The sequence below is a fragment of the Mustelus asterias genome, chromosome 10 (genome assembly GCF_964213995.1).
Source record: "Mustelus asterias chromosome 10, sMusAst1.hap1.1, whole genome shotgun sequence".
Lineage (NCBI taxonomy): Eukaryota > Metazoa > Chordata > Chondrichthyes > Carcharhiniformes > Triakidae > Mustelus > Mustelus asterias.
The window spans coordinates 61,509,497-61,522,707 of record NC_135810.1 but is presented as its reverse complement, the minus strand read 5'-3'; the positions used below and the strand labels follow the sequence as shown (position 1 = coordinate 61,522,707).

Genomic DNA, 13,211 nt, shown 5'->3' with positions numbered 1-13,211 from the left:
CGGGACCCTGGAGCTGTGAAGCAGCAGTGCTAACCACTGTGCTACCGTGCCGCCCGTGGTGATTGGAAATGTTACTGTAATGTTCTTCCAGGTTATGTATGAATAAAGTATATTTTTGAAATAAAAAAAATTAATCTGTGTTCTTCACAACAAGGCTTGGGAATTCTACTGACATTTGAGGCCTCATAGCTACTCAGTGTGGCTAGGTCAAATGCACAGAATCAGCCAACAGATTCACTCTCTCAAGCTCAAATACAAACTTTTGGACCATACACTATATTATCCCAAATTCCCACAGAAAAATCACAAGTATTCAAAGCCCTCTTTAAGATCACAAGTGGGGCTGAATTTAAGTGAGAAATAATCAATTTGCAAGAGTTGGCATGTTCACAGCTGTAAAATACATCTCTTCACAGTAGTTACCACAGTAAGATCACCACATAATCCTTGCGAAAACAAAGTCTCATCTTGAAAGTGGGACCATCCTCTATTGTGTAGTACAACAGAGTCCGTTGTAAATTGGAACTGAATAAGAGTAGACCTAGCAACCCAAAACTCAAATTGTGCAACAGTCCAACTACCATATTATGCAACCACATATCCCAGCCCATCCACACACTCGTCAATCACTAAGGCAAGACACCAAACATGGTTCAATGTGCCGTGTAGCAGAGCATGTAAAAAAAAGTACAAGCATACCTTAGAGCTCAGAAGATGGTATTAGCCTGGTGAAACTACAAGAGTGATAAATGCCAAAAGAAGCTGGTCAATAGTACCAATCAAGCGTGTTGCATTGCCTTGGATGGTGTCAAGTTCCTCAAGTATAATTGGAGCTGCACTCACCCACACAAATGGAGAATATTCCATCAAATGCCTGACTTGCACCTTGCAGCTGATGATAGGCTTTGGGGAGTCATGAGGTAAGATATGCGTTGCAGAATTCCTAGGCTCTGTCCTGTAGTCACATTGTTTATATAGCTCGAACTGTTTCTGGTGAATGATAGCCCCCCAGGATGTTGATGCTGGGGGGATTCAGCAATGGTACTGCCATTGAACGTCAAGGGTTCGATTATCTCAAAAGATGGTTATTGCCTGCCACAAATGTTATTTGCCACTTATCGGCCCAAGCCTGAATATCACTCAGGTCTTGCTGCACATGGATCAAATACTGCATCAGTATTTGAAGAGTCAAAAGGGTAGTAAACATGGCGCAATCATCAACAAATATCCCACTTCAGACTTTATGATGGATGCAGCTGAAGATGATTGGGTGTAGGACACTAGCTTGCAGAACCCCTGTAGTGATTTCCTGGGGCTGAAATGATTGATCTTCAACAACCACAACTTCTTTCCTTTGTGCTAGGTTTTGAGCAGTGGAAGGTTTCCCCCCAATTCCCATAGACTTCAATTGAATTCCTTGATGCCACACTTGGTCAAATGCTAAGTTGATGTCAAGGGAAATCACTCTCAACTCACCTGTTCAATTTAGCTATTTTGTCCATGTTTGGACCCAAGGATATAATAAGGTATGGCGTTGAATGGTCCTGGTGTACCCCAAGCTCAGCATTAGTAAATAGTTTATTAATAGGTAAGTGCCACTTGATGACACTGTCGATTGCACCTTCCATCAATTTGCTGCTGAATTGAGAGTAGGCTGATGGGGCAGTTATTGACTGGACTGTATTTGTCCTGTTTTTTTGTACACAGGGCATATTTTTCACAAATTTTGGGTCAATGGTAGCATTGTAACTGTCCCGGAACAAGGTACCTAATAGTGCAAATAGATCTGGTGCACAAGACTTAATGTTGGCCGGGCCTAAAGCCTTTACTATATCCAGTGCCTTCAGCTATTTCTTGATATCATGTGAGAGGGAATCAAATTGATTCAAGGCTGGCATCTGTGATGCCAGGGCCTCAGAAGGAGGTTGAGATTGATCCATCACTTCTGTCTGCAGATGGTTGAAAATGTTTCAGCCTTGTTTTTTCCATTGACATGGTGGGGCTCCCCCAACACTGAGGGTCAGGAGATACTCCTGTGGTTCATTGTTTAATTGTTCCCCACCATTCAAGACTGAATGTAACAGTATTGCAGAGATTTGATCTGATCCATTCGTAGTGAGATGGCTCAGCTTTGTTTTCATGCTGCTTCTATTGCTTAACATGCATATGCTTGTGATGCGGAGTTGCCAGCCTTGAACTCGGGTAGGCACAGTAAGTAGTCTCACAACACCAGGTTAAAGTCCAACAGGTTTATTTGGTAGCACAAGCTTTCGGAGGGCTCAGGTGAGAACACCATCCACCAGGTACATAGTACATACTCTTGTGACTTGGCCAACGCTGTCTACCTGATACACTGCAGGAAAGGATGTCCCGAGGCATGGCACATTGGCGAGACCATGCAGACGCTACGACAACAGGTGAATGGACACCACTCGACAATCACCTGGCAGGAGTGTTCCCTTCCTGTTGGGAAACACTTCAGCAGTCAAGGACATTCAGCCTCTGATCTTCGGGTAAGCATTCTCCAAGGCAGCCTTCAAGACACATGACAATGCAGAATTGCCGAGCAGAAACTGATAGCCAAGTTCTGCACGCGAGGACGGCCTCAACCGGAATCTTGGGTTTATGTCACACTATCTGTAATCCCCACGACTTGCCGGGGCTTGCAAAATCTCACTAACTGTCCTGGCTGGAGACAATTCACACCTCTTTAACCTGTGCTTAACCCTCTCTCCACTCACGTTGTCCGCACCTGTAAAGACTTGGTTACCTGTTAAGACTCACATTCCAATCATTATTTTGTAATTGAGTTTTGTGTCTATATATGCCCTATTTGTGAACCCAACTCCCATTCACCTGATGAAGGAGCGGCGCTCCGAAAGCTCGTGCTACCAAATAAACCTGTTGTACTTTAACCCGGTGTTGTCAGACTATTTACTATGCATATACTCATATGTTATAGCATCAGCAGATAGGCACTTCATTTTTAGGCATGTGTAGTTCTGCTCTTAGCTAGTTCTCCTACATTCTTCATTGAACACAAGTTCTTCCCCTAGCTTGAAGCAAATGATAGAGTAAAAGATAAAGCAGATTACAAAATGTGGTTGAATACAATTTTGCTGCTCAAGGCCATGCAGCACTGTGCTGCTAGATCTGTTCTTTGTCCATCTCATTTAGCGTGGTGCCACATTGCACAAGCGGGATGCATCTTCAGTGTGAAGGTGAGACCATCTCCACAAGCACTGTGCAATGGTCACTCCGACTAATACAGTCAAATGCGTCTATAACAGACAAATTAGTGAAGGTGAGGTCTATAACAGATAAATTAGTGAAGATTTTCCGCTCATGTTGGTTCCCTTGCAACCTGCAGTGAATCCTTTCTGATATGTCCTTCAGGTCTCCACCAGCTCAGCCAGCTGTAGTACTACATGCCAGTCATAGTGATGGACAAGAATGTTCCAGAGCCTTACAACCCTCAGATAAAACATTTCTCCTCACCTCCGTCTTAAATGGGTGACCCCATATTTTTAAAGTTTGTCGCCTATTTCTAGTCTCTCCCACCAGGGGAACCGTTCTTTCAGCACCCAACCTGTCAAGTACCCCCCTGGATTTGACATGTTTCCATAAGATCACCACTCATTCTTCTAAACCTCAATAGATACACATTCGGCCAGTCCAACTTTTCTTCACAAGATAACCCCACACCGCTATCCCAGGTTTCAATCGAGTGAAAGTTCTCTGAACAGGCACTAGCATATTTATATTGTTCCTTAAATAAGGAGATCAAAATTGTACATCGTACTTCAGATGTGATCTCACCAATACCCTACAAAACTGTAGCAAATCTTACCTTGCAATAAATGGCAACATTCCATTTGCCTTTCTCATCTGCTCAGTAAGGAGACCAAAACTGTACACAGTACTCCAGGGATATAATGTGGTGTATAGTTTCAGCAAGATTTTCCTATTTTTATATTCCATCCCCCTTGTAATAAAGACCGACTGAGCAGAGATATTCCTGCATTGGAAGCAGTTCAGAGAAGGTTCACTAGGTTGATTCCTGGGATGAAGGAGATTGTCATTTGAGGAAAGATTGGATTGAGCAAGTTGATGCTATACACATTGGAGTTTAGAAGAATGAGATATGAATTTATTGAAACATGTAAGATTCTGAGGGAGCTCAATAGGATGTTCCTGTCATGAGGGAATCTTGAACCGGCCTACGTGGGACGATTTGCCCTTCAACAGTCAATGGTTTGACTGATAGACCAGACTGGTTGCAAAGTTTCAAAATGGGGAGTCTCCCAATTAAAACACAGATGAAGATGATTTTCAGGGTTGTTAAGTGTTTGGAATGCCTTTCCACACAGTTGCTGATTCATTCAAGCCCAAGTTGGACAGAATTTTTACTCTAGAAGGGAGTCAAGGATTATGGGTGAGCAGGCAGGAAAGTAAAGTTAGGGCCACAATTAGAGCAGTCATGGTCTTATTGAATGGTGGAGCAGGCACAATGGCCAAATTGCATATTCCATCTTAATACAGGGAAATAGTTTCCCTCTATTCACGTAATCTATTCCTTTCGTAATTCCATTCTTTTAATATCTTGAAAACCTCGACTGAATCAATCCTTAACCTTTTAAATTCCAGGGAATACAACCCTAGTTTGTGAAATCCATCCTCATAATTTAATCGCTGGAGTCCAGGTATCACTCTAGTAAATCTGTTATGTTCCCTCCAAAGGCAACATATCCTTGCTGTGGAGGAGTACCCAAAACTTCTCACAGTGCTTCAGACGTAGTCAAACAGCTTTAATGATTTTGCTTGATGGCAGAGAATGTCTCGACTCTAAAGTGGGGCCATGGAGCTAAGGCCGCCTGGCCATGATAGTTGTGCTTGATTTAACCTCTCTTCCAAAAGGCAGCACCTCTGACAGCACAGCACTCTCTCAGTACTGGACTGATTTGTCACCTTAGATTGTGCTCAAGTTTCTGAAGTAGGATTTAAAGTCATGACTTAGGAGCGAGTTCTACCAATTGTGTCACAGCTGAGAGAAAAAACAACAACTTGCTTTCACATAGTAAAACTTCCTAAGGCACCTTACAGGAGCATGAACAGTCTGGGGCAGGAAATCCAGTTTCGCTTCTGCCTATCTAGCTAACGGTTTTGAGGTCAATTATGGCATCTACTTCGATCCCAGATGAGATCAAATAATTCAGCACATGTGGAGGACCTTTTACTTTTTAAATCTGTGCTGCTCAATATTACACATGGTATACAAGGTACATGCACACAGTACATTCACCCATAAGGTCAGTTTGGGAATTCCTTCATCTTACAGTAAATCTATGGAGAGCTGTTTCACATGGTTACTCAGCCAATGCCTGAATTCTTCTGGCCCGAGAACTATATTTTGTTTACTTAATACAAGTTTTATATTTAAAAACTAACTGCCAGAAAATCCTGCAACACAAGGCTCTTAAAACAGGTCCAAATTCTTTGTGAAAAGTAAATGCCTCACTTCAAGTGCCAGTCTTATTTCAAATGAGTCCAGGCTGTAAAGCCTATCAAATAAGTTTCTTTATAGTAGAACAACCGAAAAGATTACAAAATGAGCGAAAATAAAGTTTGAAACAAAATGGGCTGAATTTTATGGAAGCTGAAGACCAACCATCAGCATCAAAAGCGGGAGGGCCTACTTCTTCCTTCAAGGAGGGATGCAGTTGCACTGGAGGCAGCTCAGAGGAGGCTCACTGGATTGATTCCAGAGACGAGGGGTTTGTAAAATCAAGAGAGATTAAGTGGTTTAGGCCTATACGCTCTAGAGTTTAGAAGAATGAGAGATCATCTAATTGAGGTATACAAGATGATAAAGGGGATTGACAGGGTAGATGTAGAGAGGATGTTTCTGCTTGTGGGGCAATCTAGAATGAGGGGTCTGTGGGAAACCAACTGTTTTATTATATTTTGCCTTTATGATTTTTATAACATTTTCTACAATGTATTTGCACACATTCCCAGCTCGTGATCAGCCAGCCTTGGCAGAGACCACTATCTTGTGAACAGTGTATGATTAGAGGTCAAAACCAATTAGTGTTAGCTACTTCTCCAGATGTGTTTCATTAGCCAATGAATGGGTGTGTTCTATGATAATGTATAATAATATTTTTGAGAGAGAGAATAATAGAGCAATTTGTGAACATCTTGTAAGAGACAGAGAAGGAACTCCTAATAAACTCTTACGCTTGTACCCGACCACAAGGTGTCAGCAAATTCTTGAATCTTAGCTTTAGAATAAGGGGAAGCATATTTAAAACCAAGAGGAGGAGAAATTACTTCTCTGAAAGGATTGCAAATCTGTGGAATTCACAGCCCCAGCTTGCAGTGAATGCTGGATCATTGGGTAAATTTGAGGAAATAGACATTTTTAATTAATGAGTTGAAGGGTTATAGAGAACAGGCAGGAAAATGGAGTTGAGGCAGAGATTAGCTCAGCCATAATTGTATTAAATGGCAGAGCAGGCTCCGCTGAATTGCCTACTCCTGCTCTTAATTCTTATGTTCAACAGCCAGCAGGATCCAGGGAGGTATATTCCTGGCAGTGGCTACTGCCAAGGCCGCCACCCCTATTATGAATGATGGCTTGCCAAGAGCTGCCATTGATGGTGCAGGATGAGGGCACTTCCATAGCCGGACACCAAAGACAGTTAAGTAAAGTTTGGCAATGACAGGGTCAGGCAGGGGATCCAAGTACATGAGGATATAAGACACCATTGCATTGAGGGTGGCCATTACTGAGAGGAACCCACCTGTAGGCATTCAAGCACCTAAAATGGAGCTACTCTATCTCTATGGAGCCAGCAAATGCACCACCAAGTTTCAATGGATAATCTTCCCAAGCCAGCCCAAACTGTGCAAATTACCAGTGAAGGTGGGAAGAAGCCTCTAATTTATCATTTAAGTTACTCTATTGGGTGCCCAGTGGACGTCCCATCTGCCTGCTTTCTCGTCACTGGCAAAAATGTCTTGGTAGTTGGAAGATGTCAGCTATGTCCCCAGCATCTTCCTACCTCCAAATCCATCACCGACAGCTGACAAAATTCCAGCCAATTATTTTGCGCTACTGTGTTCAAGTGAGTCACTTAAACAGCAAGATTGCTCATTGTGACTTAATAACTGCCATTGACTTGGGATATGTTCATACGTTCAAAATGTTAACAAATTGGCAGATCCTTGCTGTGCAACTTCTGTTCTACTGAAACTACATTGCATTTGTTTTATATTTTCATTGATTTTCAATGAATATGTTTTCAAATGCTAATTATTTGTAACAACTCTTTAGTTTAGCATTTTACTACAAATTATCTTTATCAGCTTTACACATGAAGTAATCAGGTTTGAAACAATGGTTATAAGGCACTTGATGCTAAGTTTAAACTAATGCAATAGTAACAAAATATTTTACTACCTATACTTTGGATAAATAAGGTGATAGTAGCAGAGAAATTTTCACCTACCAACCCAATTCCTTCAAAAGCAAATATTGCAGACCCAAAGAAAAGTGGATATTTTTTCCAGCTGGCAACCAGAGGAAGCTTCCCTAGATGAGGCATGTCCTAAATGAAAAAAAGGACTATAAGATTGAAAGACTGAAATCCATAACCAATGTCATGAAATTTATACTAACTTAAGCAGAAATATACACACCATAAACCAAGGATTGACCAAGGATGCACTGAAATACCCAAAGTTCACTCACACTTTATTACATGCACATCTCAGATTTCCATAATCACAATGTACAAGACCAAAATAATTAGAACCCTACTTTAGCTAGTTGCTAAAAACTGATCATTTTCATCCATAAATTACAAAATTTTCCACCTGACTTTTCTAATTTAGCTACACAAGTGATAAGTTCAGATCCATGGTCCAGACATATGCAAGGCTGAAAAGAGTGGTCAGATAGTTATTTAATGGCTTAAAACTTCGGTTTAAAAACCTGCAGATTGAGAAAAGAAAACAGGAATCACACCAGAAAAAAGTTAATAGATGAATATGCGATGAGTTTTAATCTCAAAATAATGAGGAACATAGACAAAGGCAAGAAAACCTAAAGGGCATTGCTAAAATAAATTTGGACTACACATTTATGCAAAAAAAATTGAATGTGTGTTAAAAAATCTCTTAAGATATTTAAAATACACACTTAATAAATAACGTTTGTACAAGTATACATTTGCAATGTCGTTTGTTTTTAGAGTTGAAGCACAAGCAACATATTATTTCCATGTTTGGGAAGCATGATTCATTGAATGGTACACTGGTTCAGTGCATGAATTTCACAAGATTAAGTTAAACCACATCACCCTCATTCCATTCTTAAAGATACAAAGCCAATGCTCAGAGTGGAAATCTATCCCTCTGCTTGCTCCAAAAACCAAATTCAAATTGAATCCAATTCATGGTCCCCAGAAGAGAGTCAAAGAAGATCCAAGCTGACAAGAAAAGGTATTGCACCCATCTTGGGCTTGATCTGACATTTGATCATAGCCAAAAGGCTGAGAAGTCAACATCCTCGAGCAACAGCATAGAGGAAATGGTGGTGGTGATAGAAGGGGTGGTGGAGTTATATTCCTTTTAAACCATAATTAGTAGTGTACTCACTTAGGGGCACAGTACTATATCACTTGTCATGCAAGCAACAGCACAATGTAAAGAAAATGTGCATTTATATAGTATTGTACATGTGTCATGTGTCAAAGCATTCTGCAGCCAATGAAGTACTTCAAGTACTGTCGCTGTTATAGGATATATGGCATACAACAAGGTCCCACAAAGAACGATGTGGCAATGATGAGGTAATCTGTTTTGTGCTGCTGATTGAGATATGAAGAAAGAGATAATTCTCCTGCTTTTCTTCAAAATGACTACATGGAATCCTTTATGTCCATTTTCAAAAACAGACAGGGCCTGGGTTTAACATCTCAATCTAAAAGCAGCACCTCAAAGTGCAGAAGGAGGTCATTCAGCCCATCAAGTCTGCATCGACTCTACGAAAGAGCATCTTATCCAGGCCCGCCCTAAACCTGTAGCCCTATGCATTTACCATAGCTAATACCCGTAACCTACACATCTTTGGACAATAAGGGGCAATTTAGCATGGCCAATCCACCTAATGTTTGGATTGTGGGAGGAAACCAGAGCACACAGAGGAAATGCACACAGACACAGGGAGAATGTGCAAATTCCATACAGATAGTTACCCAAGGCTGGAATCGAATCCAGGTCCCTGGCGCGCTGTGAGCCAGCTGTGCAAACCACCCTGACGCTCAACTGAATGCTGTAGGTGCAATGCTAGAGCCACAACTGACAAATGCAGCACCTGCTCATATTAGTTTTGCAGACTTGGAAAGCAGAAAAATTAAATAAATGCACGAATGCATCAAATGTTTTCAAAAGTCATAAACCCCAAACACAGCCATTTCTGAGATTGATGAAGCTATCCAACCACTATAAAATTTGGATGTTCCATTTTCTTATGCAAAATTCCATTATAAATATTGTTGTTGAATGAATATTTTGCTGATATATGGCTTTCTTTTTCCTGCCCTACATTCAGAGTACATATGTGAAACAGTAACAGTACTTCAGTTCTAAATGGCACTAACTGAATAATTAGACTTGGAAAGCACTAAGGCACAGAGATCAAATAACACCACCCTGGTGAGTACACATAGGGATTGTTTGAAAGTGAATATAATCAAAGTTAATGCCTAACCCGACAATGTTCATTAAAATGTATGGGGGCCCTGGGAAGGCTGGAAACCTGAGCCCAACAGGCAATGCATCAATTGTTCAAACACACCAATGGAGAGAAATATATATATGAGTACTAAATGACGCTGATTCCAAGGAACAAAAAATTGAAGGTTTAGTATAGCAGGAGGCAGGAAGACACCAGCATTCACTCCCAAGCAAAGGCTACTCTAAATGGACCAAATGAAAATCAGCAGAGAAGTGTGCATGAAAAGTGCAGCAGAGAAAAGTGACTAAGCAAGTTGAGAGTAGAGGCACTACTACAGAAATAATTCCAGTAATTCAACAGGTACATCAGTTTAGCAGTTATGCCATGTGTCTTATAAACAGAGATAAATTGAAACAAAAAGTGAAAGTTCAATTATAAAGGAAATGAAAACAAAAAAGTGACATTTCTTGATCACTAACAGGCTAATAGAATTATTGAACTGAATTTTTTGAATCTGCATTGCAGAGAAATGAGCAGAAAATATTTCATATTGCTGCTTTAAAAATTGTTTTTTCATAAGAAATAACAATTGCAACACAATGGGCATTTTTAATATCAACAGCACCCTTAATATTAAAGATGCATTTTTGCATAATTCTTGCTACTGAGCATCAATAAGCAGTTTAAAACAAGGTGAAGTATCAGTTATTCCTGTTGCTGTCCTCATCTAACATTTACACACATTCATTTGTAACAAGGACTACTAAATGGTCCTGTCCTAATCCTAAAATGCAGAGGAGATGGTATCCCACTGCTGTGTCATTTAAAAACAACTTGCTCATCAACGAGGAATCAAACTTCATACCAGTGGTCTGTACAACTTAGTATCAAATGACTGAAGGATTCCATTGTCCAGTAATTATTAGCACTTCAATTTACCTCTCAATTGACTGTGATAAAGGTAAACTTTCCCTTCTCACCTTTCTCAACCTGTCTGCAGCCTTAAGACATGATCGATTGGTACCCTTCCGCAAACATTCACTCTCTAAACCACCGATGGATAGTGACAGCAGTGTGTAATATCTACAAGATGCACTGCAGGAACTCATCAGGTCTCCTTAAGCAGCACCTTCCAAACCCACAACTACTACCATCTAGAAGGTCAAAGGCAGCAGATACCTGGGAATACCACAACCTAAAATTCCCCTCCAAGTCGTTCACCATCCTGACTTTAAATTATATAGCCATTTGTTCACAGTCATTGGGTCAAAATCCTAGAACTCCCTCCTAAACAGCACTGTGGGTTACCTACACCTCAGGGACTGCAGTGAATCAAGACAGCTCACCACCACCTTCTGGAGGGTAACAAGGGATGGGCAATAGATGCTGGCCTAGCTGGCGATGCCCACATCCCATAAATGAATTAAAGGCACAGCATTCTCTCCAACACATTGCCACTGTTGTCCAGCTGGGTAGGGCTACTCTCAACAGGTTCCTATCTAATTGCAATCACAGAATTACTTGTAATGATAGAAGAGACATTCTTTTCAGGCCCCACAGCAAACTCCAATCCCTAGATACCGACTCCATCTTTCTCCCTGGCAACAGTCTGATATTGAGCCAGACAACTTTGTTCGCAATCTTGGTCTCACAGTTAACCCCAATACAAGTTTCCAACCACATATTTATGTCATCATTAAGGCCACCTATTTCCACCTCGTAACATTACTTAACTTCTACCATGTCACTCTTTTTTTCCACAGACCTACATAAGCTCTCAAGCAACATCTTGATTTAAAAATTCTCACTCATTATTTTCAAATCCCTCCCTGTGGATTCACCCACCTTGTAATCTCCTCCAACCCCACATCTCCCCAAGATATCTGCACTTTTATACAGTTATATTACAAGGAAATACTTAATATATCTGTTTGAATTATTAGGGACAGAATTTATCTAATCAACTGCTTGCATGCAATTTTTTCCTGCAAATTCAACTTACCCTCATAATATACTGATAGATGATAACAAGACTAGCAGCCATTGAGAGATTTGCCAAAAAAGAGAACACTGCAAGGTACTTTAGATCACGAATAAATACAAAGAAGATCAAAAAAGGAAGCAAGCTGAGCATGTATATCCTTGAATCAACGTTCCATTCATCAGGTAGACTTCTGGTACTGTTCAGATCACTGTAACTTGTATGATTCCTCAGAAATCCTTCCACTATCTATGGAGATAAAGCATTGGTTTTTTAAAAAAGCTTCAGAATTAAACAAATCCATGAGCACAAATATGACATTTTTTTAAATATATTTTTAAAAACTTAATATAGTTAATGCATGAGTGATTATAATATAAAATTCAGTGGATGTCGTGGCTAGTGGTGCACATTCAAATGAATTATATCAGCCTGTGTAAATTAAATTATGCATGAAAGTGATCCACTAGTATGCGTTCTTTTTCCCCAACAACTGGATGTAACACTTCCTTTTCAGGTATTTTCTTTACTTTCCATCTTCTAATCTTCTCTTGGTCAAATGCAGACTAGCTTTCAGCAATGCCACACTGAAACCAAATAGGTTCCACAGATCTGATTTGAAATTCCTCCACTCACAAGATTACCCAACGTTACGCCAATTGGCACATCCCCACCACTGAATTTCTCAGCTGAGCAATGGAATCAATGACAATAAAGTGCAGCTGGATCAGTAAGCTAGAAATAGAATATCAGAAAATTTACGCCACAAGAGACCATTCTATCCATCATGTGTGTACCAGCTGAAAAAAAGCAATCTAGCCTATTCACATTTTGCAACACGTGGTCCATTGCCTTGTAAGTTACCAAAGTATAACAAACAGTAGCAGTGACCATCGCAGCCACATCTAGCTGCAGAAACAGTCTCCCGAAAACGAGTTATTGCTAAATAGGCAGTCAGTTAAGACCCAAAATTTAAACCGAGAAGATTTCGCCTTCTCTGAAACTGAAGGCTGTTTTCCCCAAATGTGGCTAAATAATCTGCTGGTGGTAATTATCTGCTAGATTTAGCGGAGAGTGATATAATATTGGATGTTGTTTGGGAACAAAGGTGCATTCAGGAAAGTAGGTAGTTGGGAAGCAAAGGGTAACTTTGTGTAATATCATGCGTGTACAGCCATCAGTGTAGTTAAATGTTGGTGTATTATAGTTCTTGTCATGTGTTTTTTTTAAGTTAAAAAATATTCTTTATTAATTGATCACACAATGACTGGTACGCATATCTTTTCTCTCAGTGTACCAAATTGAAAATATACACCACTCAGAACCAGTGTTCCAAGTTATTCTTCTGGGTTTTGGAATACCCTCACATTTATCAGCCAGGTTCTTAGCATAACTCATTCACAAGTAACAAGAAAGAATGTTAACCTGTGCCCTGTATTCATCAATGTGTCTAGTTTAATCTTTCATGACGCAGGAGCTATCCAC

The 13,211-nt window shown here is 40.3% G+C and overlaps 1 protein-coding gene across 2 annotated transcripts in view; it reads right to left on the bottom strand.

The window, feature by feature from the left end:
* LOC144499630 (neutral amino acid uniporter 4-like) overlaps positions 1-13,211 on the bottom strand; it is a 340,726-nt gene that overhangs the window by 294,792 nt on the left and 32,723 nt on the right. For both annotated transcript variants that reach the window (XM_078221802.1, XM_078221803.1), the window contains 2 exons: positions 11,748-11,975; positions 7,515-7,613 (listed from right to left, as the gene is read on the bottom strand). In XM_078221802.1, coding sequence (XP_078077928.1) covers positions 7,515-7,613; positions 11,748-11,975 — 327 coding nt within the window. The remainder of the gene's footprint in view (positions 1-7,514; positions 7,614-11,747; positions 11,976-13,211) is intronic.